This window comes from Vipera berus (genome assembly GCF_964194415.1).
Source record: "Vipera berus genome assembly, chromosome: 5".
NCBI classification, from domain to species: domain Eukaryota; kingdom Metazoa; phylum Chordata; class Lepidosauria; order Squamata; family Viperidae; genus Vipera; species Vipera berus.
Genome location: NC_138207.1, coordinates 73,497,885 through 73,524,139, shown reverse-complemented (window position 1 = coordinate 73,524,139; position 26,255 = coordinate 73,497,885). Strand labels below are relative to the sequence as shown.

The 26,255-nt window shown below is 42.9% G+C and overlaps 1 protein-coding gene across 1 annotated transcript in view; it reads right to left on the bottom strand.

Moving 5' to 3' along the window:
• The window catches only part of PDE6C (phosphodiesterase 6C), a gene marked incomplete at both ends in the record, with an annotated part of 52,691 nt that overhangs the window by 6,388 nt on the left and 20,048 nt on the right, over nucleotides 1-26,255 (bottom strand). Inside the window, 11 exons of the mRNA XM_081328594.1 lie at nucleotides 2,738-2,821; nucleotides 2,913-2,987; nucleotides 7,516-7,579; nucleotides 7,666-7,773; nucleotides 12,350-12,450; nucleotides 12,591-12,678; nucleotides 14,734-14,843; nucleotides 15,052-15,159; nucleotides 16,902-17,048; nucleotides 19,895-19,963; nucleotides 20,060-20,203. Coding sequence (XP_081184720.1) covers nucleotides 2,738-2,821; nucleotides 2,913-2,987; nucleotides 7,516-7,579; nucleotides 7,666-7,773; nucleotides 12,350-12,450; nucleotides 12,591-12,678; nucleotides 14,734-14,843; nucleotides 15,052-15,159; nucleotides 16,902-17,048; nucleotides 19,895-19,963; nucleotides 20,060-20,203 — 1,098 coding nt within the window. The remainder of the gene's footprint in view (nucleotides 1-2,737; nucleotides 2,822-2,912; nucleotides 2,988-7,515; nucleotides 7,580-7,665; nucleotides 7,774-12,349; nucleotides 12,451-12,590; nucleotides 12,679-14,733; nucleotides 14,844-15,051; nucleotides 15,160-16,901; nucleotides 17,049-19,894; nucleotides 19,964-20,059; nucleotides 20,204-26,255) is intronic.

Sequence of the window (26,255 nt, the reverse complement as noted above, 5' to 3'; positions counted from 1 at the left end):
AATGTCAGAATCCATTTATATCACATTTCATAAATGTATAGGTAGAACATTGTGCTTATTCTGGGGATTCTGCCATCTCTCCGAGGGGGGGGGAGAGGATGGTTTACAACTGAAAAGGAAGAAGCAATAACAATAAAACCAAGGAGAGTTCCCTTTCCCACGGAAGGGCCTGACACCTAAGTAAATGATGGGAGCCTGACCAAATGGATGAGGGGAGGGGGCTGAAATGGGAACGCTTTATATAGGATTGAAATGTAACTTTGTTAGATTCCGTCTTGTATTGCCACAATCGATTCCATCCTAGTAAACATTTTCCTTTTGGACTAAACTTGCATCCAAGAGTTCTTATTTCCTAAGATGTGGATTGAGGTGGGTCCTGACAGTAAGTTATTTTGATATGGGGATCCCAATGGGTCATTCGTTTGGTATATAGACCAAGATACCTGTCTCTCACCCTCTTATACAGACAACAGTCAAATAGGATGTGAGCCAGGTCCTCTACCTCTGCCGCTCCGCAAATGCAGAGACGCTCATTGTACGGTATAGCCCACGGGTCAGCAACCCGTGGCTCCCAGCCGCCCGGTGCGCGCGCACCTCTTCGAACGGGCAGTGGTGCGCGCACACCTCTCCAAATGGAGAGTGGCACCGCCCGTTTGGAGAGGTGCGCGCGCACCTCCCTGAATGGGTGGAGGTGCGCGCGCACCTCCCCAAAACTTTGGAGAGGTGCGTGCGTACCTCCGCACGAAGGGGCAGCGGCGCCGCTCTTTGAGGAAGCTGCCGCGGCCCGTCTGCGAAGGTGCCGAAAGCGGCAGCTTTGCAGACGGGCCGTCGCCGTCGGGCAACCGGGCGCGCACCTCCCCAAACCTTTCGGCAGCTTCGCAGACGGGCCGCAGCAGCTTCCTCAAAGAGCGGCACCGCTGCCCCTTCGCGCGGAGGTACGCGCGCACCTCTCCAAAGGTTTGGGGAGGTGCGCGCGCACCTCCGGTCGTTCGGAGAGGTGCGCGTGCACCTCTCGGAATGGGCAGCGGTGCCGCTCTTTGAGGAAGTTGCCGCGGCCCGTCTGCGAAGCTGCCGCTTTCGGCAGCTTTGCAGACGGGCCGCGGCAGCTTCCTCAAAGAGCAGCACCGCTGCCCGTTTGCGCGGAGGTACGCGCGCACCTCTCCAAAGGTTTGGGGAGGTGCGCGCGCACCTCCGGTCGTTCGGAGAGGTGCGCGCGCACCTCTCGGAATGGGCAGGGGCGCCGCTCTTTGAGGAAGCTGCCGCGGCCCGTCTGCAAAGCTGCCGAAAGCGGCAGCTTTGCAGACGGGCCGTCGCCGTCGGGCAACCGGGAACCGGTTCCATCTCACTTTAAAAAAAATGGCAACCGCGTGCGTCCGCGCATGCGCATGCGCGTTCATGGACACTTGCACGCGGCTCCCACTTTTTTTAATTTGTGATGGAACCGGTTCCCAGTGGCTCTTTTCCTTTTTTAGGTTGCCGACCCCTGGTATAGCATGAAATCTCCCATATCTGACCATTGTGTCAAGCTGTTCAAATCTCGCTCTCGTAAATATCTCCCTAAGATGTTTTGGGAGTTGTAACTTCAAATAACTGTCCACTTGAAAAGTACATTTGTATTTACTCAGCCATTTCAAGTTACGCACCTTACTAAGGATAGCTATATCAGTTTGTGCTTCTATATCCTTAATTCTTTGGGCAACTCTTTTTTTAGATTGTTCTCCTGTTACGCAAGAGACAGGAAGGCCACAGCTTCTTACAAAATTTGTTAGTTTGGTGATCCAGGAGATTTGTGATTGTAGTTTTATTTGCTCTAGTAGGCATAATTTGGGGAGTCTATCAGTCTCCATTTCATTAACTTTGCACCAGTAGTTATAAGCTCTAATTTTAGATAATGCCTGAATTGTATGAATTCCCAATTCACCTCTAACTGCTGCAGCAGATGTTCTTGGATCTACACCCAAAATACATCTCAAATGCTGGGACTGTGTTTGTTCTAGGACAGTGGTTGAGTAAAGACCCCAAATTTCTGCTCCATACAAGAGCATTGTCGTAACCTTAGCCTTATACACCTTGAGTAATGGAGCTAGGGACCCTGGGTAACTATGGTTCTTTAGTTTGAGCAATAAATTCAAATGGGCTTTTGCTCTAAATGTACTCTGTTGATGATGGCAGGCCCAAGATCCAGTCTTGGAAAAAGTTACTCCCAAATATACAAAGGTATTAACCTGCTCAACTGGTTCACCATCTAATTGCCACTTATGTCTCTGATGGTTTCTTCCAAACACCATTATTTTCGATTTAGATTTGCTAATGATTAGGAAGTTATCCTGGCAATAAGAGCTGAATCTTCTTAATAAGCCTACGTAATCCTACTTGTGAGTATGATAATAAAATCATATCATCAGCATAAAGCAAGCTGTTACAGTAAGTATTTAGGATCATCGGCATGTGTACCATGGTATCTTTCATTAACCCTGGCAAGTCATTGATGTATAAATTAAATAATGATGGGGCCAGGATACACCCTTGCCTTATCCCTTTATTTGTGTGAATCCTGTTAGTCAGGGCCCCATTAACCCCATACCGCACCCTCAAACAGGTACTTGCGTAAAGGACTTTAATCAAAGCCAGGAGTCTGGGTTCTATTTTAAGAGTTGTCAATTTACTCCATAGTACGTCTCTATTTACCATATCAAATGCTGCTGTAAAATGGAATAATATGGAAGTTATCTCTTACCTTATACACAAAGGTACATACAAAATCAATGAAACCACATTGAAGCTTAGGTAATTCATCCTTTTTGGCCCTGTCCATCATAGGCTAGAAAGGATGGAAGAAAGTAATTAGTGGGTATGCAACTGGATTATTTTAAAGATTGAAACCATGCTGTGTAAAATAATACACTGCTTACAATTGGCTGTTGCTGTAAGACTGTTCGTTCAAGATCACCTTGCTCCCAAAATTCATTTGCAACCATTAAAGCAACCTGTGAATGGATAATAATTAATTTTATGTTTTTTACAATAGTTGTCAGCTGGTAGAGTAATTAGTCATGTCCTCATCAAAGCATGCATTTATTTTGTGGATATTTTTATTATTTTAATGTTTTTAATTGCTTCATAATTTTAGAATTGTAACTTGCCCAGAAATACTTGATTGAGATGGATAGCTATAGAAAATGAATGAATGAACGAATGAATGAATGCATTCATTTGCCCATCATAGTCACATTTCTCACATCTAACATATACTTATATTACATATAAGTAGTTGCCATACTACTCAATATCCTTACTGTAAAATCTTTTTAAAGCTGCCACGGAAGAAAGCTTTCAAGCAGAATTAAAATGGGACTGAATTGTTTTTAAATGTGTATTTGGTTTAAAATTAATCAAGCTTTTTTTAAAATGGGGTACCTACTGGGGGAAGGGGCATATGGGAACGGACCTTGGCCTTGCTAATTACCAGGTCTGCTTGCAGTGCTGAAAACCAGGGGGAAGCTGTCTTAAACTTCGTTAATAAAAGGAAGTAACCAGGAACAAAATTCTGTCTATATTTTAATGTAGCCAGATTTGGTATATTTGATTGCTCCATGTAAAAGAATATTGTAGAAAAGGGCAGAGAAAAGGATCTTTTCTATGTTCTAGATTAATAAGTAATGTAGTCTTCACCACACAATTCGATCCACATCATAGTTGCGCGATCAATAGCTTGAGAGGGGGATTGGCATGACAGATAGAAAAATGGCCAAAGACAGGCCAAGTTGACAATTAATGGGGCAATAAAAAAGAATAGATTTTCTTATCAATGGGCTTAGCAGACATGTTTGATGACAGGCATCTCAGGGCAGGGAGATTTTTAACAGTTTGAGTGTGAATTTCCTCATCTCTGAGCTCAAGTAAAATATGCCATTGAGTTGCAATTTTAAATTGACACAAAAGGGAGGGGATCATTAAGTTCAATAAATGAATTAACTTGAATTGTAGTACACTAAATTAGATTTTGATCTCATCGTGCTGCATTGGGAATACAGCTGCCACCATTCAGAGTCCAGTATAGCCTTTAGTCTGGAATAGATGGTGTATCTCAGGGCTAGACTGGGCTTTGGTTTGAACTGGAAATACTGTTAAGGCAGTTTTGGTTCCTTAAAAAAATATCAGTTTTCTCCTTTGTTGCATTATACCTAAACTGCTTTGCAAGAACAACAAATAATTTAATTTAATTTAATTTAATTTATTAATATTTCTATACCGCCCTTCTCCCGGGGGACTCAGGGCGGTGTACAGGGCAAGAATAAAACACAGAAATTTACAAAAACTAAAAGATAATTAAATGCATGCCCGATTAAAATACAATTGATACATAGTAAAACCCCCAATAAAAATGATACAAAAAAACAAAAAACAAAAACAAAAAAAAAACCACCAATCCCCCCTCAGGCCAGGCCGGCTTGCTCGAACAAGTATGTTTTCAGATCGCGGCGAAAGGAGCGCAGATCGGGCGCCGTCCGGAGCTCAACCGGTAACTGGTTCCATAGCTCCGGGGCGCCCACAGAGAAGGATCTCCCCCTGGGGGCCACCAGTCGGCATTCTCTGACCGGTGGCACCCTGAGGAGGCCCTCTCTGTGGGAACGCACAGGGCGCAGGGAGCTTGATGCCGGCAGCAGATGTTCCCTGAGGTACTCCGGCCCCATGCCATGGAGGGCTTTGAACACCATTACTAGCACCTTGAATCTCACCCGGAAGACAACTGGCAACCAATGCAGCTCACGGAGCAGAGGTGTCACATGGGAGTATCGGGAGACTCCCAACACAACCCTCGCGGCTGCATTCTGTACCAGTTGGAGCCTCCGGGTGGTCCTCAAGGGAAGCCCCATGTAGAGAGCGTTGCAGTAGTCTAGACGAGAGGTCACGAGCGCGTGAGTGACCGTGCATAAATCATCCCGGCTTAGATAGGGCCGCAACTGGCGCACCAGGCGGACCTGGGCGAAAGCCCCCCTAGTCACAGCCACCATGTGATCTTCCAAGATAAGTCGCGAATCTAGGAGGACTCCCAAGTTGCGAGCCCTATCTACGGGGGGTAATAATTCACCCCCCATAGAAAGAGATGGAATATCCGAATAGACCCGGGATGAAGGTATGCAAAGCCACTCGGTCTTGTCGGGGTTGAGTTGAAGTCTGTTCCTCCCCATCCAGACCCGAACCGCCTCCAGGCAACGGGACATCACGTTGAGGGCATCACTGGGGTGGTTTGGGGTAGAAAGAAAAAGCTGGGTATCATCAGCGTACTGATGATACCCAACTCCAAAGCCACGAATGATCTCACCCAGCGGTTTCATATAGATGTTGAACAGGAGAGGCGAGAGGACCGACCCCTGAGGAACTCCACAAACGAGAGACCTCGCGGTCGACCTCTGCCCTCCTGTCAACACCGACTGCGAGCGTCCCTGGAGATAGGAGGAGAACCACTGTAAAACCGTGCCTCCCACTCCCAATCCCCTGAGACGCCGCAGCAGGATACCATGGTCGATGGTATCGAAAGCCGCTGAGAGGTCTAATAGGACTAGAACAGAGGAATGACCCCTGTCCCGAGCCCTCCAGAGATCATTCACCAGCGCGACCAATGCCGTCTCCGTGCTGTGCCCGGGCCTGAAACCCGATTGGTACGGGTCTAGATAATCCGCTTCATCCAGGACCAAAGGGAGCTGATGCGCCACCACACTCTCAACAACCTTCGCAAGAAAGCGAAGGTTGGAGACCGGACGAAAGTTGTTCAATACAGCTGGGTCCAAGGCAGGCTTCTTGAGGAGGGGCCTCACCACCGCCTCTTTCAAGACGGCAGGGAAGCTGCCCTCACTCAAAGAAGCTGATATAACTGCCTGGAACCAGCTGCGTGTCCTCTCCCGGGCTGCATAAACCAGCCAGGAAGGGCACGGGTCCAATAAACATGTGGTGGAGCTCAGTCTCCCCATAATCCTGTCCACTTCCTCCGGAGTTACAGAATCAAACTCCTCCCAAGTGATATCGACAAGACCACCCGCGTCCTGATCGCCAGACTCTGCCCAGTCAGAGTCCAGACCGGTCCGAATCCGAGTGATTTTGTCCGACAGATAATTGTTAAACTCCTCGGCACGACCCTGCAAGGGTTCCTCCCTCACCTCCTGATTAAGGAGGGAGCAAGTCACCCTAAACAGAGCGGCTGGGCGATTATCTGCGGACGCGATAAGGGTAGCGAAGTGATTAGACCTCGCCACCCTTATCGCAGCGAGATAAGACCTAATATGGGTTCTTAGTCGCAATCGGTCGGATTCGGATCGGCTGGACCTCCAACCGCTCTCTAGGCCCCGTCTCCGGCGCTTCATCTCCCGGAGCTCCGCGGAGAACCATGGAGCTCGACGGGATCTGCATCGGGTCAGGGGCCGCAAGGGTACAACTCGGTCAAGAGCCTCAGTGGCTGCCCTTTCCCAAGCTTCCACTAAGGCATCTGCCGAGCTGTGAGTGGGGGAGGCAGGTGGGGACCCCAGCGCTGCCTGGAATCTCGCGGAATCCATTAAGCATCTGGGGCGGTACCATCTAACTGGTTCCACACACCCACGGCGGGGGGTGGCAAAACGGAAGACCAGCCGCAGGAGATGATGATCGGTCCATGACAGGGGCATAATAATTGGAGAGCCCCCACCAAGGTCATCTAACCACCGACCAGATAAGAAAACTAGGTCAAGGGTGTGGCCTCCCTCATGAGTCGGTCCTGAAATTACTTGCGTCAGGTCCATGGCCGTCATGGAAGCCATGAACTCCCGAGCCAACTCAGATGATCCTCCCAGAGATGGTAGATTGAAGTCCCCCAAAACTATAAGTTTCGGGAACTCAACCACCAACCCAGAGAGGACATCGAGAAGCTCAGGCAGGGCTGCTGCTGCGTGACTAGGCGAAAGGTACACCAGCAGCAAGCCCAACTGCGCACCAGGGCCGCATCTCAAGAAGAGAGACTCACACCCGACTATCTGCGGAATGGTGGCCTCCCGCGGAGCTAAGGTCTCCCTCATAACAACAGCCACTCCCCCACCCCTACCCTGAGCCCGAGGCCGGTGTAGCACCCGGAAACCTGGTGGGCAAAGATCAGCCAGAGGAATACCGCCCTCTGGGCCCAACCAAGTCTCCGTGATGCAAGCCAGGTCCGCCTGCTCACCCTCAACCAAGTCACGGATGAGAGGAGCTTTATTAACGACAGACCTGGCATTCAGGTACACCAGCCGGAGCTCAGGCGGCTGCACATCCTCACTCCCGGGACCTCGGGGTAGAACAAGAGGGTCAGAACGCCTCACCGCTTGCAAGTAGCGGAGAGGCCTTCCCTGAGATCGATACGGCCCTCTGTTCCTGCACCTGCTGCCATTCCCTAACGTCGTGGGAATAGGCATTCCCACGACTTGCCCTGGAGCCCCGGGGGCGACCGACTAAATAGACTAAAGAGCATAAATTAAATTCGGAGTTTTGCTTGATTCTCATGGTGCCCACCTTACTTTGCACCTCCCAAGGTTTAGTGATGGCAGAAAGGTCACAGCCAGTCATCATCATAGCCCTTTAAATAAAAATAATAGATTTAGGTATATATAGAAAAATCAGTACATTCCATGTTGCAGGAAGAGAAAAATTAAATTTACTTACATAATTACTTCTTTTTTGGTAGGGTCCATAGTTATGTATTTAATTGCTTCATTCTCATCTTCCATTTTTTCAGTGGCATCCACTATTTTCTGAAACATAGTCCTTTTCCTGTGAAAAATGGTAACTTTTGTAATAAACATGTCTTTTTTGAGGATCTGCTTCAACATCCAGTATTGTGTGTGTGGGGGGGGGGTTTAACCAGTGGTGGGATTCAGCCAGTTCGCACAGCCAGAATGGACTTCTGGAAGCGGCATCCACACAGAGAACTGGTTGTCACATATTTGAATCCCACCACTGGTTTTAACTTTCCCCTTCCCTCTCCTCCAATTCCCTATGTATGATCCAGATTTGCTCTGGATGGTTTCCGCTGGGTCACATTTGAGAGATGTGTGAGTAAGTGAAAAACTCTGATAGATGCAGATCAATCAGCAGAATTGTACCACATAATTTAATTCATAGATTTCAGGAGCCCAGCCAACAGATTAGTTGACAAGGCAGAAAAGAATAATGTTAGTGCCGGACTTCCGGTGGCGACGCGGCGCCGAAGACAGCCGTCTCCGGGCTGTCCGCTCCGCAGCTGTGTTTATCCATCTAAAACAGCGCCGATCAGCTGTTTAGGTGGATTTGAAGCCCCCTCCTCGGGAGAAGAGGAGGGGGTGAGGCCCCAGGTAGGGGTTGAGCTCTCCGGGGCCGCCTGAGCTGAAAGTTTGGGCGGCTGAAGGATTGAGCCCCCCCGAAGCCTGGGTTAGCTACGAGCTGCGCAGCGTCTCTGCTCCGTGATTTTTGGAGCAGAGCCAGGCGTTAGCAACCACCCCTGCCAGAAGGAAAGACTCTCGAGTATTAAGGTGCAGGCAGAGCGGTACAGGAGGTCAAGGTGAAGTGGACTTTTATCTTTACTCCCTAGCTCAATGGATTTTATAGCTTTAAAGTGAAAGTACGCAACAAGTGAAAGTGGGGAAAGATGGCGGCTAAATCTTCTAAAGTTCTTTGGAGTGCGGGAACTTCCCCGGTGCAACAGACTTCGTTGCAAGCTTTGCTTCCTCCTGCACCTCCTCTGGCATTGACGCTTAAGGACTTACAAGATGCCTTTGCAAAGCAATCGCAAGTAATGTCAGATATGATGGATGATAAGATGGCAAAGCTGGAGGAGAAATTGGAGAAATTGGAGGAGAAGATGGAAGAGAAGTTTAGTGCAATGAGGGTAGACATTTTGTCTACAATTGAAAGTGTGGCTGAATGTGTGCAACGTTTGGATGAAAAAGTGGAGGATCTTAGTTAAAAGAACTCTATATTAGAAGTAAAGGTACTAGAGAATGAAAATATAAGGGACAAAATGGACGGAGAATTGAGCCTTGTCCAGTACCATCAGATGCAGTATGCTATTAGAATCAGGGGCTTAAAAGAGAATCCTAAAGAAGACTTAAAGCAGCTGATCTCTGAGGCTTTGGAAGCAGTACTGGGCCAGCCAGCATCTGAAATAGAGGGAAGTATGGATAAAATCTTTCGTGTAAATTCATGGATTGCAAGGCAGAGGAAGTTACCTAGAGATGTGGTGGTCTATTTTACAAAGAGAGCAACTAGAGATGAAGTTATTCAAGCTGCTTATGATACTAAATTTGTGGTTGCTGAGCAAGAAGTCCTGGTTCTAAAAGAGATTCCTCCAAAGATTTTAAGGAGAAGGAAAGATTTTGCATTCCTTGCACAGGAACTTAAGAAATATGATATCAAGTTTAGATGGGAGATTCCAGTCGGAATGGTGGTGATGCATGAAGGTAAAAGACATCGTCTGGTTACCGTGACTCAGGCACGTGATTTTTACAGCAATGTGTTAAAAGCAACCCCTCTATCACTTCTGGAAGCTGCAAAGGGATTCGGAGAGGGAAAGCCTCAAGATGCTGAAGGTAGACAGATAGAGGAGAATGGTGCTGGAGGGGATCAAGTTACAGTTTCATCAGCTGCTGCTGGAGAGCAGAGGATGACGCGTGCCGCCTTAAGACGAGCGAGACAAGAAGAGCAAGACCAGCAGAAAGTTATGGAACTTCCAAAGCGTACTTACAGTGAAGCTGTGGGAGGGGCGCGGCCCAAGGAAACTACAGGGGCCATTGCAGATGTGCTCCAAAAGCTTCGGGACGCCAAGCATGGCGACTAAATTTTTAACTTGGAATGTTAATGGATTAAACTCACCACAGAAGAGAAAGAAAGTTTTTCAATATTTAAAACAATTTAAGACTGATGTTATCTGTTTGCAAGAAACGCATATTAGGGTTATGGACCAAAAGTACTTATCGAACTCAAGGTTGGGTACGCAATTTGTTGCTTCTGCGATCAACAAGAAAAATGGAGTGGTTGTCTACGTTAAAAGTACTCTAACAGCGGAACTAATTGAAGTAGATAAGCAAGGAAGATATGTCATGATAGATTTGCTGTTAGAAGGTAAAAAGACGCTTCTAGTTGGACTGTATGCTCCTAATCAACAACAAGCTGACTTTTTTAACTTACTTCACACAAAGGTTACCCAATTGGATTATAAATCTTTTATTTTTATGGGAGACTGGAATGGAGTCTTAGACGTACAGATGGACAAAGCTGGTTCTTTTAAGCGTGTTCCGAGCCATGCTAGATTGCCTAAATCTTTTTTTGAAATGAAGGACGATTTGGAACTGCGAGATATTTGGCGTGATACACATCTACATGAAAAGGATTATACTTTTTTTCTGATAGACATCAATCTTTTTCCAGGATTGATTTTATTTTGCTGACTAATGACTTTTTTTCTAGGATTAAGAAGGTAAAGATTTGTGCAAGAACTATTTCTGACCATAGCCCAGTTTGGTTAGAGATCAATAGGGACAATAGGGATAGGCGCTCTTGGCGCGTAAATGAGAATTTGTTTAGAAATCAGAGAAATGTGGAAGAATGCAAACAGCAGATGAAGGATTTCTTTGAAATTAATATGAATAAGGATACCTCTATGGACATGGTTTGGGATGCTAGCAAGGCCTACATGAGAGGGGTGTTGATATATATGAATAATAAATACAGACGTACCTTGGAAGTTAGAAGGAAAGAACTGGAGAATGAAATTAGGGAAAAAGAAAAGGCCCTAATTTTGAACCCATTGGATGTGAAGATTAAGGAGGTTATTAACCTATTAAGAGGACAATTTGATAAGTTGATGGCTGATCAAGTGGCAACCAATTTACGGTTTGCTAGGCATAATACTTTTTGCAATGCTAAAAAGCCAGGTAGATGGCTAGCTTACAGGTTAAGGAAAAAGCAAAGGGCTTCTAATATAGATAAAATTGAATATAAGGGAAAGGTTGTGTTTCAACAGGATCTTATTAAGGAAGCTTTTGTGGATTTTTATTCTAAATTATATGCTAAGGAGAAGATTAATGAAAAAGATATTGATGTATATTTGAAGAATGCTAGCATCCCGGTTCTTACGCAAGCACAAAAGGAGGAGATTAATCAATTGATAACAGAAGAAGAAATTCTTATAGCAATTAAGGAACTGAAGGTGGATAAAGCGCCAGGCACGGATGGCTTGACTGCGGCTTACTACAAAAATTTACAATTGGAGCTGATAAAGCCGTTAAAGGAACTGTTCCAGACAATTCAGAGAGGGGGAAAGGTGCCTCCGTCTTGGAGAACTGCTTTTATTTCTTTGATTCCGAAGGAAGATCAAGATGCTACTCAAGTAAAAAACTATAGACCGATATCACTTTTAAATACAGATTACAAGATATTTGCCAAGGTGTTGGCTAACAGATTGATGAGGGTTCTGCAACAGGTGATTCATGGGGATCAAACTAGGTTTATAAGTGGTAGACAAATGAAAAATAATGTGAGGCATATAGTTGATGTGGTGGAGTTTTTGGAAAGGAACAACCAGATCCCTGCGGCGCTAATCTTTCTAGATGCTGAAAAAGCTTTTGATCAATTGAATTGGCAATTTTTGATGAAAGTTTTAGATAAAATGAATTTCGGGGATAAATTTTTGCAACCAATTAGGGCATTATATCAAAAACAAACTGCCCGAATAATAGTTAACAATAGTTTGACTGAAGTATGTAATATTGAGAAGGGCACAAGACAAGGGTGTCCGTTATCACCTTTATTATTTGTTTTAACATTGGAGATATTATTGGTAAAAATACGGAATTCGGAAAGAATTAAGGGTATACAAATTAGAGATCAGGATTATAGACTGAGAGCGTTCGCAGATGATCTGGTTGTTACGGTGACCCAGCCAGAAAACTCTGTTGTCGACCTGATGGAGATAATAATGCAATATGGGAAGGTTTCTGGATTTAAAGTTAATGCACAAAAAACTACAATTTTGGCCAAAAATATGACAGTATCGCAAAAGGCCCTTTTAGAAGGATTAACTGGATTTGAGATTGTTAAAAGGGTCAAATATTTGGGGGTGTTTTTGTCACCCTCTAATACAAAGTTATATAAAAATAACTATGAAAAGTTATAGATATGCAAAAGTTCAAATCTGGCAGTCACAGATAAGTTCAATTGTTAATGTTTATATCATTTAACTTGCCTTTAATGATGATTAAAACCACAAAAGAGCAAAAAAGGTCCCTTTTAAAATAAGAGTAGGACAAAATGCAGTAATGTTAATGTGCATAAGAAGACTTTGTTGTTTTATAATAGGAAATAAAGGACTTACTTGAAATACAGAGCCAAGTCAGTCGCTATGATGCAAACTTCAAATATATGCAAAATATTTTCATGCTGGCGTTTATTTAGATTTTGGAAGATGTTTAAACTCTGCGGAATAAAGATTATTTTTGCAAGTCAGTACTGCTTCCAAAATAGAAAATAGCATTTCCTCCACGTAGGAATGCCACAGTTTTGCTATAGCTGGTAGAAATATTTTCTGTACCAAATGAATGAAAATAAGCACAGACCTCATCCTGTAGCAGGGTTTTACTGTACTCTAGATGGTGCCTTTCTAAAATGGAAGAGCCATGCAGCCTTGCCAAGGGAGCGGCTGACCTGGTGAAAAATTAGAGAATTTAGAAGACATCAGGGGTTTAGAACAGTTAACAAACAACCTTTGGAATGTAGGCAACATTCTGTCACTGGAATATCTCCTTATCTGAGGAGATCAGAGGCAAAATAGATGCATTAGGCCGGGCTTTGTTTAATATACCTATTTTATCTCTTTAAAATTCCTGGAAACCTAACCCAAAAGCAAGCTGATCTGTTAGAGTTTGAGGAACAAAATAGTTGCTCTCAGCTTTGCAAAGCTCACGACTTACAGTCCATGTTGCCCCTTAACTTCTGAAGGTCTTTATATGGCAAAGCAATTTGCCCGTTCTTAAAAGTTCATTGACATCCCTCAAAGGCCATCTATGTATTTATTTAATATTAAGTTTGCTGTATACCCACTTCTGGTATAGTTTTTTTCATTGTTTCTTATCAACGAAGTCCCAGCAACAGATCTTCTTGCTGGTCAGTTTCTGATTCCAGAACTTTTGAGCTCAGCCTGGGCAATTGCCAAAAGCTCAGAAGATCTCAGCAATCATCACTGGAGACCCCAGAGACAAGTTTCCTGGGCCAGCAGTGACTGTTAGATTAGTCATGGTCTGCTCTACACCACTCACAACCTCGGAAATGTAATGCATGTGTCAGATTATAGAACAATCTTAATGCAAACTTGTTTTCATTTCAGTTATTTTTAATTCAGCAAATTAAAAAGCCCCCTTAAGAATTATTATCGTCCTCATCATGACTGTTATTTATACCTTTCTCACTTCCAGGGAAGCTCAGAGAAGTTTAAGGGGGAAAATAAATAAATAAAACCAACCTGTGATTTAAGAATTTGATGATTGGGAAAATCTATGAAAGAAGGAAATTGTGTGTGTAGAGAATAGGGTAAAATATCAATGTACTCATAACTGCTGTTAACAAGAGCACAGGCTGCTTCTTTATAACTGTTTTTCTTTTTCTTTCTACCTTTTTACTTATTATTTTGCTTTCCTGACTCTTCTCGTTCAGAATTTGTAGTTTTTACTCTTTTAAAAATTTTAAATAAAAATTGCACACACGAGTGGACACACATATGTACACACACACACACACACACACACACACACAAACAAACTGGCAAGAAAATGGATAGTGGCTTCATTCTTTAAAACAAATTTAAAATAATCTAAAAATCATCCGATTTCAGATGGGTTATCTCACAAATTCCTGAGTGTGTGGATATCTCTTTTAACTGTTTTTTTTAAATATTCCCAGCTGAGCATCATATATATTATCCCTTTTTGCTGTGGATATGCTCTACTCCTGGATACCAGAAAGCTGAAGCTCAGTCTTTCTAGCTGAATGAATTGGAGGATACAAGGGAGAAAGCTCACCAGTTTTGGCAAGTTCATTCAGAAGTAGTATGATTTTATCCAAGCGAATTGACTTCACAGTAACATATATCCATATACCTCTTGTCTGATATAGATTCAGCTTCAGCTTCTGGGGCCTCATCCATCATTGCATCCAGACCACTGACAAGCAACTGCACAGCCTTTCCTCATTCAGATGGAAAGGAGAGATGGAGCTAAGAACCATCAGCATATTAATTATACTGAACTCCGAATCTGAGGATGCACAGATTTAGGTATCAAATAACAAAGGGGAGATAATTGAATCCAGCGGGATCCACAAATTGGGTGACATGGGCCAAGCAAAACTCTATTGCCACACCTTGGGCAGTTCTGCAAGTAAGGATGGAACTGTCCTGGACAGTCCAACAATGTCTTCTGTCCAAGGTTTTAAAGACCGCTGAAGAATCAAAGAGGATGCATTAGATAAGTAGAACTCTATATTTAGTAGCTGTAATTGTCACGATTAATATGTATTGAGTTGCTTTTGCTGTAGAGTTCAACTAGACAGAATTGTATGGATTTGCTTGTGGGCTTCCCAGGGCCGTTGCGTGCTGTTTACAGTCAAGGATACGCAAGAATGCTAGTTTAAGTGTGAAATGCTTTACAATGACATAAAATAACACATTATTTAGTAATCAAAGATACACAGAAATATGCCACTCACTTCATTTGATATAAGTTGTTGGTTCCTCTGTGGTCAATATCATGGCAGAAAGCTGCAGCTACCATAGCAAAGGCTTCTAGGTCAGTGTAATATTTCTTTAACTTACCGGTCTATAAAAAGAGAACCTTTTAAAATCATTTCTTTATATTTACATCTACATCTACTTCTCTATACAGTTGATCTTCTATATCTACATCTACTGTACATCTACATCTCATCTATATCTATATAGCTCCATCTCTATATCTGTCTACCTCTTTATCCATCCTCAACAATGAAAAGCAAATTAAGGATTAGATCCAAAGAAACAACTGGTACCATTAAAAGAGCAAACATGGTCTGTCCAACATTAAATCCATGCCGCCAGTTGTGGTAAGTGATGTCACGATATCCTTTTCTGATTGTATACATCCATCTTGTGAGTACCTGTGAAAAATTAAGATATCCCATTCTCTTACCACTGTATGGGTACATGTGAACATTATATAAGATAACAGCTTTAATGGTCACAGTGAAATGATAAGGCTGATAACAAAATTGATGTCAGCCTTGCCAGATAGTCTAGACAAGAATTACATGTAAGAGTATTAGTTCTGACTTTATTTTAATCTTACATTAACAGAATCTTGCAAAGTACATCTGAGATGTTTGATGCACCCCAGTCACTCTGCTGGTTCAGCTCCCTCTCATCTGACTGTTACCTAGTCTGCAGCTCTTCCTTCTTCCCAAGATCATGGCCACATCCGAGTCCAGTAATAGATGGAAGATAGATTTGTACAAGAGTCACCTGGTCATGTTGCCAGTTGTTCAAACAGGAACCAAGAGCTCAAGAGAAGTCCTAAAACTGTATACCAGTTCTATCTGGGCGAGTGCTACACCATCCAGATTTAAAGTTGGAAGGCGCCTCAGAATCCCGAGAGCCCTTTATTCCACATGCACCTTTAGATTTGCTAAGTTTAGGCCAGAGTCTCCAAATGCTAGGAAGAGCCTTGATGTGCAGTTGTGCAGCCTGGAGCAGAGATGTATAGCAGATTATCCTCTGCTCGGACCAATGGATGACATCACCCAGTGGATTCATGTGAATATTAAATAGGAGTAGAGAGAGTGCAGAACCATGTGGAAATTCATAAAATAGGGATCTAAGGATAAATCCCTACCTACCTACCAACAGCAACTGGAATCTGTCCCAGAGGGTAGAAGATGGCCCACGCTCCCAATCTCTGAAGTCAGCCCCAAAGGCCATAGAGAAATCAAGGAGGGACAGGAGGGATGCACTATCCCATCCTGATCCTGCCAAACAGCATGAATTAATATGATCAATAAACAATAAACACAACTACCAACTGGCGGTTCTATGGATACAATAAAAGGTAAAGGTTTCCCTGTCCAGTCATGTCCAACTCTAGGACGCAGTGCTCATGTCTTTGGCCAAGGGAGCCAGTGTTGTCCAAAGACATTTTCCTTGGTCTTGTGGCCAGCGTTGCTATACACCAAAGGTGCACAGAACACTGTTACCTTCCCACTGAAGTGGTACCTATTTATCTGCTTTCATTTGCATGCTTTCAAACTGCTAGGTGGTCAGGAGCTGGGGCAGAAACGGGAGCTCACCCCCGTTGCGCGACACTCAGAACTTGAAACCAGACTGTCAGCTTTCTAGCTGACACGTTCAGCATCTTTAACCGCTGAACCATCATGCCCCTTATGGATACAATAGGAGTGGGAAAATAATTAGATTTTGCCATTCTTATTGTGCCAAGATAGCCCTTCTTAAAAGCTCAATTGGAATTGTCTCTTTGTTCTCTCTTGCAGCACTCTAGGTGCTCTTTCACTGCATCTCCACAAATGCCTTTAAAATTCAGGGATTTTCCAGAGTCTGCCGAGGCACATTCCCATGTAAGGCCATCACATTCCATCATACTAACATTCGAGTTGAATCATACATCAGAGCCTTAGGAATAACTCCAAATTCTTTCTGAAACCCAGCGGCGTCCCATCACAGGGGCCCCTTTATGTTATGTCCAGAATGTGTTTTCTGATACATTTGCCCCTAAGGCAGGCCATTGGTATTGTGAAATAAATATCCATTGGCAAAGGTGATATGTCATAGATTTCATCCTGAACCATCTTTGGGGGTGTGGGGGGGGGGGGAAAGGCAAAATGAACCTGACCTCTGGTGGTACTTTGAACTTCTCTACAACTTTTAACTGGAAGAACATTTGTATGCCGCACTTGATCAAGTCATGATCTGTAACAGGGAAGTCGTTGAAGCAAAATTCAAAGAGTTCAACGCTGCCTGGCTCGGGCAATTCCTCTGCCTGTTGAAGGAGGAAATGCAAGATAATCTTACTTGGACAAGTAGAAGATATTTTGAGTATCTTTTATTTATTACCTTTTTCAGCATGTATTGTTGGGGGGGGGCAGTGCCTGGCTATCTGCTTGGCATTATCACCTATGCAGGATTCTCATATTTCAAGAGGCATGTCTGATAAAAACGAAACTTTTCAATAATTATGAATTATTTTTGCAAAGGAAATATTTTTATGGCAGTGAAATGTATTGCTACCTGGCAGTTTCTGTGAGATATAACTTAAAGAAAAGATCGTCTGAAATATCCGGATCATTTGCTGAAGATCTATTTTGCAACAGACTGGCTAAATCAGTGCCCCTTCAGACAAAATCTGTCTCTTCAAATATATCCTGCTTATGCATGGATATGGCATTCAACCTTTTAGCCCCAAGGCCTGCAATTTCAGGAAAAGAAGCAGAATGGAAAATTATGACTAGCCTCTTAAGAAAATTATTCCTCATCGCTGCAAAGGGCTCCCTAATCCAGTTTCTTATTACAGTGAGCAGTCTGATGCTTTAAGAAGCCTGACAAGCAGGGGATTAATGGCACTTTCCAGGTCATGCTCTCCAGCTGTCAAATGTTGCCAGTTGAGAATTACAGAATAACAGAGTTGGAAGCAGTGGTGGGATTCAAATATGTGAACAACCGGTTCTCTGTGTGGATGCTGCTTCCGGAAGTCCATTCTGGGCCTGGGCAACAAAAAGTTAGCTACCGGTTCTGCCAGAGTGGTGCAAACTGGCTAATCCAAACCCCTGTTTAAGCAGGGGACCCTACACCATTTCTGATAGATGGCAGTCCAGTCTCTTCTTGAAACTCTCCAGGGATGGAACATCCCCAACGTCTGGAGGCAAGCCATTCAATTGATTAATTGCTCTCACTGACAGGAAATTTCTCCTTAATTTTACCTTGGAGCTCTCTTTGATAACCTGCTATTCATTATTTCTTGTCCTGCACTTTGTTACAGCCCCTCAAATATTGGAAGACTACTGTCATGTCGCCCCTAGTCCCTCTCTTCGTTAGGCTAGCCCAGGGCTCTTCAAACTTGGCCCTTTTATGACTTGTGGACTTCAACTCCCAGAATTCCTCAGTCAGCGTGCCTGGCTGAGGAATTCTGGGAGTTGAAGTCCACAAGTCATAAAAGGGCCAAGTTTGAAGAGCCCTGGGCTAGACAGTTACCACAACCATTCATTGTATGGTTTAGCCTCTAGTCCCCCAATCTTCTTTGTTCTTCTCTGCACTCTTTCTAGGGTCTCAACATCTTTTTTTGTATCATGGGGACCAAAACTGCATTCAGTATTCCAAGTGTGGTCTTACCAGTGTAGTATAAGGTGAGAATACCATGAGATTTCAAATGAAGGGAAAAGAAATATAAAAAAATGTATTCCCTTTCCTCCGATTCATGAAAATCCAGCAGAAGAAAACAAGAGGGTATAAAACGAGGAAACACAAATCACAATGCAAATGCTGCTGCTTTAATACATGAGTCGTGATATCACAAGCATGAGCATAAGGCACCAAGCTAACTTGGTGTTGTGACAGTTGGTTCTTGAATAACCTAAGAAAGTCTGCTTTCCAGGAAATGTATATTCATTGTTCTGATAAGATTTCTAGATTTAACAGGTGATATTGCTCCAGTTGTCTTTGCGAATGGAAGGAGTAACCTTCATTCAGTCAATGGCCAGTCTAGAATTGACTTAATCAAGTCAGCTCACAGTGACACTGAAACATTTAAATATGTTCCTAGGCTGGATCCTAAGTGCAGGAGGTTTTACTATATAATCATTGCAACCTGAGCAACATTAATCCTGTGACTTACCAAAATAGAGTTAGATAGGATGGTCCAATGGGAGTGACTGAGACATGCTCTGTACCCAAGATTCAACTAGATTAGGATATTGCTTTGAATACCATGCTATCATGAAAGGGACAGATGTAACAAACACCCACATGTTATAAAGTCTACTTTGTAAAGGCAGAAATAGTAACCATTTATAGTAATGGAAGAATCCCCAGATAGCTATTTGAGGTAATTGATAACATTAGGAACTGAAAATGTTGCTTACTTATTGTTTATGGTACATTTGTGAATTAGTACAGTTTATAGCCCAAAGGAGAGGAAACACACCGAAATGTGATGCTTGTCGGAGAAGGGACAGGATAAAATGGAACATTATATAGACATAGAGATAGCCCACTAGTAAAATGAGAGTTCTATATGCAGATATTCCTCAACTTACAACTATAATAGAGCCTGGGATTTCTGTCATACGTCAAGGCACCCAGGTGACCAACCCAATGTTATATTTTTCTGCCGTGATTGTTAAGGAAACATGGCAGTTGTTAAGTGAATGAGGTAGCCATTAAGTGATTGTGGTGATCATTAAGCAAACCCATAATTGGGTGTTTTTGGCCATAAGCCATAAGTAAATGTCAGTTTCCTGTAAAAAAAACAACACATCGAAATTACAGTCAACACATCGAAATTGCAGCTCACTGGAAAGGGCCATAAATACGGGCTGGTTGGTTGCTTTGTGTCCAAAATGTGACTACATGAACATGGGGTGGGGAATGGTAAGAACTTTGAATTCCCTATAATGACATCTGCTATATCCTAACTCATCGTTACTGGTGTGTAAAATGCTCTTTCAGTCCAAATAACTAAAGTCAAGTGAAACCAACAGGCACAAGTTGAACAAATAAAATTGAAAAATCCCTAGCTGGTAAATAAATAAATCACCAAGAATATTTCCACAGGATGGAACTATGTCTGCATAGACTTAAGATTGACCTATAGGAAAACATTTGGTTACTTACCAGAATTGTAGCAAGCTCTTTCTCATCACAGTCTTCAAAGTTATCTTGATTCAATTTTTCTTTGCATTTCTTGAAGTAAGGAGCAAAGGAAAGAAACAATTTTAAGTTCTGCTCATCCCACAATAAGGTTCACACTTCCAACCAGGATGCGGAAGGAACACTCACCAGTATACTTTTAACTTCTGAAGGTGTTGCTTTTGTCTGATACATGAGCATTTCCTGAGCAATATCTTTCCGATTTTCCATCTTATTCAGCTTCTCATATGTGTCAGGATTTAAAACAGACCATCCAAGGAATTGTGTAAGCATCTGAATTGATAAAGAAGTAGAACAGTTTAGGGTTTTCAGTGTGACTCGTTCAATATATTTCAAATTTTGGAAAGGCACATATCCAACAATACTTTTAAGCTTTTGTTTAGGATTTCTTAAAAACAACCAAAAATGTTGAATGATGTAGTTACTAATTTTTAGCAACTCCCCCATATGAAAGAAGAAATAAAAAACTCCATGAGTCATTCAGTTTGATTCGAAATCAAATCCACAGCCCCCATTTAGGTGCCATATTATATGTTACACATCAAGAAACCTTTATACATGATATCCTCCAGGTTTTATCATATGTAAGTTTTCACGTGTACAATGAACATTTCCCTGTTTGTATGTATCCTGGAGAAGAAGTGGGCATGTCTAGAGAAGAGACTTGTCTGATTATGATTATGTACAGAATATCTTATGGCTGCTATTCAGTTTTGTAGGCATACCATGTAAATAACACCATTAGTAGAACGGATCCTCTTCTCATCTGTTATAGGACTTCTAAGATAGGGATCCTATTGAAGCAGGCTGGGAAGAAGATACTACAGAAATATTGGGAGAAGAGGGACAGATTGCACCATTTTTGGTGGTTGGATGGTGGCCTGCAACAATTATGCAATAAAAGTTGCATAATTCAATTACATTAAAATTGACAGAGGGAGTCAGCCTATTCTCCAAAGCACCTGAAGGCAGAACAAGAAACAATGGGTGGAAACTAATCAAGGAGAAATGCAACCTAGAACTAAGGAGAAATTTCCTGACAGCTAGAACAATTAATCAATTGCCTCTAGACGTGAATGATCCAACACAGTTTTTAAGAAGAGATTGGACAACCTGAGATTCCTTTCATCTCAGCATGTCTGGCGTAGTTCAGTGCAACACTTGTTTGCAGCTGTCTTTCGCAGCACTCTTTTCAAACTGGGAAACTGTCCTATATATGTCCTATATTAACTGGGGTTTTATTTGACAGGGGCATATACAATTTTTTCTTTTTAAATCTGTTTTAACTTTTGTATTTCGGTTTTTAATTACCCTGTAAACCGCCCTGAGTCCTTCGGGAAAGGGCGGTATAGAAATGTAATAAAATAAATAAATAAAATAAATATGTACACAAATTACTAGTCTACAAGGACAGATTATTCATCTAGGGTCTGTAATCTGCGCTCTTCAGGCAGAAATTAGGTGTTCAGTTCAGCCCTCCTACTCTACTGAGCCTCCACGCTATCAGCCCCCTCTACCGCAAAGATCCTGCAGGAGAAGGGCAGTGTGGACAACTGTGGGATCTGGCAGGGTGAGAGCTGTGAACCATAAGCCCAAAGCTTTAGCTGTGTCCCTGCATAACAGATACAGTGCCCTTGCTGACCTTAACAGGGACTTTAAGGAAACAGGTCAAGGTAATTGTGATAACTCAAATAAGCAGGGGACCATGGTCTGAGATGAACTTGTTTCTGACAGGGAGAAGTGTGAATCAGGTATTACACATCAGTCATGCAAGAAAAGAAAGGTACCCAAAAAGAGAAGCCACCTTCTGGTTGGTGACTCAATTATAAGGGATGTTAATTTAGGAAAGGATACAGAGGTTTCAAAAGAGGTCAGGTGTCTTCCAGGTGCTACTGCCAGTAGGGACAAGAAGCGTATTTCAAAATAGTCAACAATGCCAGCAAAGACTGTGATGTGGATGCCATTGTACATCTTGGCACTAACGATCTGTCCCAAAATGATGTACTCTCTGTGCAGAATGATTTCCAGAGCTTGGGGCAGGAACTCAGCAGAACAGGCTGTAGTCTCACTTTTTCAGAGGTCTTACCAGTGTATAAGGAGCAAAATGGAAAAGGCCAGCGTATAGCAGAATTTAATATGTGGCTAAAGGAGTCATGTAAAGGAGAAGGCTTTGGTTATATTAGTCACAATGTCTGTAGCTGGTCCAATGAAAAATTGTACAAAAGAGATGGTCTGCATCCATCCAAGAAAGGGACTGAGTTACTTGGCAATAAATTCACAGCTTTTCTGAAGGAATATTTAAACTAAACAACAGGGACAGTGAGTTAATTGATACAGAACATCACTGTCCCTGGCAATCTAAGAAAATAGGGGAACTTAGGCACCACACAAGTAATGTAGCAAGTAAACACAGGGTCAGTCATAAAGGACTCAAATGTCTGTACACCAATGCGCAGAGTATGAACAGTAAGCAGGGTGAACTAGAAATTCAGGTAAATGAGGGTGGATATGATATTGTTGCCATTACAGAAACATGGTGGGACGAAACCCACAAATGGAACACACAGCTAGAGGGATTTAAATTATTTAAAAGAAATAGACTAAACAAAAGAGGAGGTGGAGTTGCTCTCTATATAAGAAATAACTTTATCTCTACAGAAATAGAGCACAACAATGATGAAAACTGTAAACTTGAATGTATTTGGGTCAATATAAAAGGGGGAAAAATGACATTGCCATAGGTGTATACTATAGGCCGCCCAACCAAACAGAGGAAATAGATGAACTTTTTGCTAGTCAGTTAACTAAGGTATGTAGGAAGCGCATCACAATAGTAATGGGGGACTTTAATTACCCTGAAATCAACTGGGAGACAAATTCTGCACCAAGTGGAAGATCTAACAGATTCCTGGCAAACCTAGCAGACAATTTTCTCTCCCAAAAAGTAGAGAAGGGAACTAGGGGATTAGCCATATTGGATTTAATTCTCACTAACAGGGATGAAATGATAGAAAGTGTCAAAGCCACAGGAACCTTGGGGGGAAGTGATCATGCAATATTGGAATTCAACATCATGGAAGCACAAGCAATAGAATACAGCCAAACTAGAATCTTGGACTTTAAAAGAGCTAATTTCAATAAACTTAAAGAGACCTTGGGAAGAATTCCATGGATGAGAATCCTAAAGGGGAAAACAACTCAAGAAGCTTGGGAAATTTTGAAAAGTGAGATAATAAAGGCCCAGTCTAGCACAATACCAACAAAGAAGAAAAATAACATTTTTCATTCGCAGGCACCTTATCAGATAAATTTCATTTATGTGACTCATTGGAATGGGACTTACAAACCAAACTGGAAAGCAAACAGCGTGTGGAGCTGTCTTCCTCTCAGAGAATGGCTCCCCTCCTTGGAACCTGGCAACATCCTTTTTTGCACAGGAGGGAGATGTAACAATTTTAAAGGGGGAAAATGTGACAGACTTCCTCTCTAGACAATGTTTGCTTACAGCTCAAACTGTAAACTCAATATATGATCTTTTGTCAATTTTCATAAATAAGGTCGACTGCCTGAAAGAATCTTTTGCAAAGTTTGTTAGGAGCCACCCAAATACTGTAGAAGGACTTGGGAGGATAACCATGGACAGACATGGGATGGCTAACTCAGAAAATGAAGCTAGAGTCCACTGCAGCTGGACTGGGTGAGTCTATAGGTGCTGCCGTAGAACAGCCACCGATGGTTTCTAGCGGGATGCAGAAGGTTATGGCCTCTCGCAAACCCGGTTTTCTGTTCCGGCTATGCGATTCTCTGTCAGCCCGCTCTTCATGGCCCCCCTGATGGACGGGAACCAGAGCAGCGGACTGAACGAAGAGATGGGGGGAAGGGATTGTTGGGAGCAACCGGTGTGCCCCCTTGCCAATGGACCTGGTGCCTTGGAGAATACTGGTCGCCCCCGATGCCCACCGGCCGCTGGGTTCTACTCAGTTCTAACACCCAATGGGATGGATGAATGGAGAAGATAACGGGAGAGGCAAGACTTGGCCTCAGTTGTCCTTCAAGTTATAGCAATCCCAAAATCCCAGGAATGCGGGATTGCTTATTTCCAAGCACCTCAGAGAGAACAAAGGGTTCCAGCAACGCGGCTGAAAATTATTGTTGTTGCTGTTTGATGAGATCCGAAAATCTCGTTGTTTTTAATTGAAATACAATTGTGCACACACATATCCCGTATGTCACCTATTTAGCGCCCAACTAGAAAATAAGATATATCTTGCTCACACATAGGCTACTGAAGATTTCCCCAAAATATTAAAGAATTCTGTAAGTATCTACTGGAATGCGGGGGGGGGGGGTGTTTGTTAGTGGTGAATGAACTTTTTTCTCAGAAAACAGCCAGTACTTTCACTTAGCTCTCTCTTTCTGTAAAATAGTTTACAATTTATTTAAGATTAAGCACAAACCTTTTTGCGTGGAAGCCTCGGCTGACCCGCTTACATTGGCACTTAAGAATAAATCCCCCTTTGAGAGGAAAAAAAACTAATAAATCTCGAGATACTGAAATGTGATAATTGTTAAAACAATTGCTTCTGAGATCGCTGGCTGGAGTCCAGCAGGAATTCCATTTGTAATTACAAATATGTGCCAATCTCCAAATTCGAAACCTCTGATATTAAACCATACCTACTGATGGTTCATTTTGCAACTATACATTAGGTGTACTTCACGGCAGTGGCGCCGTCCATTTGGAAACCTGCCGCGGCCCATTTGCAGGCTGCCGCCTTCCTCCGAAGGCAGTAGCTTTGCAAATGGGCCGCAGCAGCTTTCCAAACGAGCGGCGCCACTGCCCGTTCGGGCAGAGGTGCGCGCGCACCTCTCCAAAGGGGAGACCCGTCGCCGCGCAGGTGCCTCCCAATTTGTGCATGCACAAAATGTTTTTTGCGCATGCGTGTGCGCGCACACTTTTTGCGGCTCCCACTTTTTAGTTTGTGCAATGGAACCGGTTCCGAGTGGCTCTTTTCCTTTTTCCGGTTGCCTACCCCTGGTCTAGAGATAAGGCTGACCTCTTCTCAGAGGTCACAGTACACCTTAGCGACAATAGCGACCATCAGCCTGTAACTGTGACATTGTGAGTCCGCTCAGATTTAAGACCATATAACATGGCTGACAGATGGCTCACCAAAAAGGTAGAGGTGACCCAAAATAAAAGGTTAATTTGGGCCAAAGTTGATACAAAGGCAATATTAGAATGCCTTAAAACAGAGAATGCTACTAAGTGGGCTAGAACAATACAGTCATCTACTACTGACTGGATGTCAGCCTTCAGTGCATTCTCCAATCTTTGTAACATACTGAAGAAACACCTAACAGCTAAACCTACTACAAAAAGAGCCCAAGTGGGTAGACCTCGCTGGTTTGATCCTGATTGCCAGCGACTGAAAAAGAAATTGAAGGCAGCCATGAGACTTGCCCAGAGGAATCCTACTGCCCATATACAAGCTAAGATGCTGCACACAAGAAGGGAATATAAAAAACAATAACATTAAAGAAAAAACGTTTTGCCATTTCAATCTGGTCAGAACTTGAGTTGGCTGCCAGAAGTCATAATTCAGTATTATTTTGGCACTCAGTAGCAGGTATTCTGAAGGAACGGAGATTTGCATTTGACATACCAATCTCTGCTGCGGACTGGGAGAATTATTATCAGTGCTTGTTTGCCCCCACCGAACCGGTAAAGAAATTATTTTTAAACAGTGATTTGGTAAATCCTAGAACTCTCCCCCCTTGGCCACCAGTCTCAGAAAAGGAGATACAGTCCATCATTAAAAGCTTAAAGAGCAATAAAGCCCCAGGCGAGGATTTTTTACCAGCAGAATTATTTAATAAATTTCCCAACTGGTGAGGCCCTGTATTAGCAGGTCTTTTTACACACATAAATAACACCTGCCATATACCAGATGGGTGGAAGATGGCAATAGTTGTTCCCATATATAAAAAAGGGAATAAAAAGGATCCTAGTAATTATAGGCCCATCAGCCTGATTGACATTGTAGCAAAAATATATGCTAGGTACCTTTTGAACAGAATTGAAATCTGGGTAGAGGAAAACAACATCCTCACAGAAGAACAAGCAGGTTTTAGACAAAACAGATCTACTATTGATAACTGCTTTGTCTTGAACCATCTAATTGCCAAATATGCCTATAAGAGGAGACCCGTTTGCTGCTTTCATAGACCTTACAGCAGCATTTGATATGGTAAATAGAGATGTACTATGGAGTAAATTGACATCTCTTAAAATAGAACCCAGACTCCTGGCTTTGATTAAAGT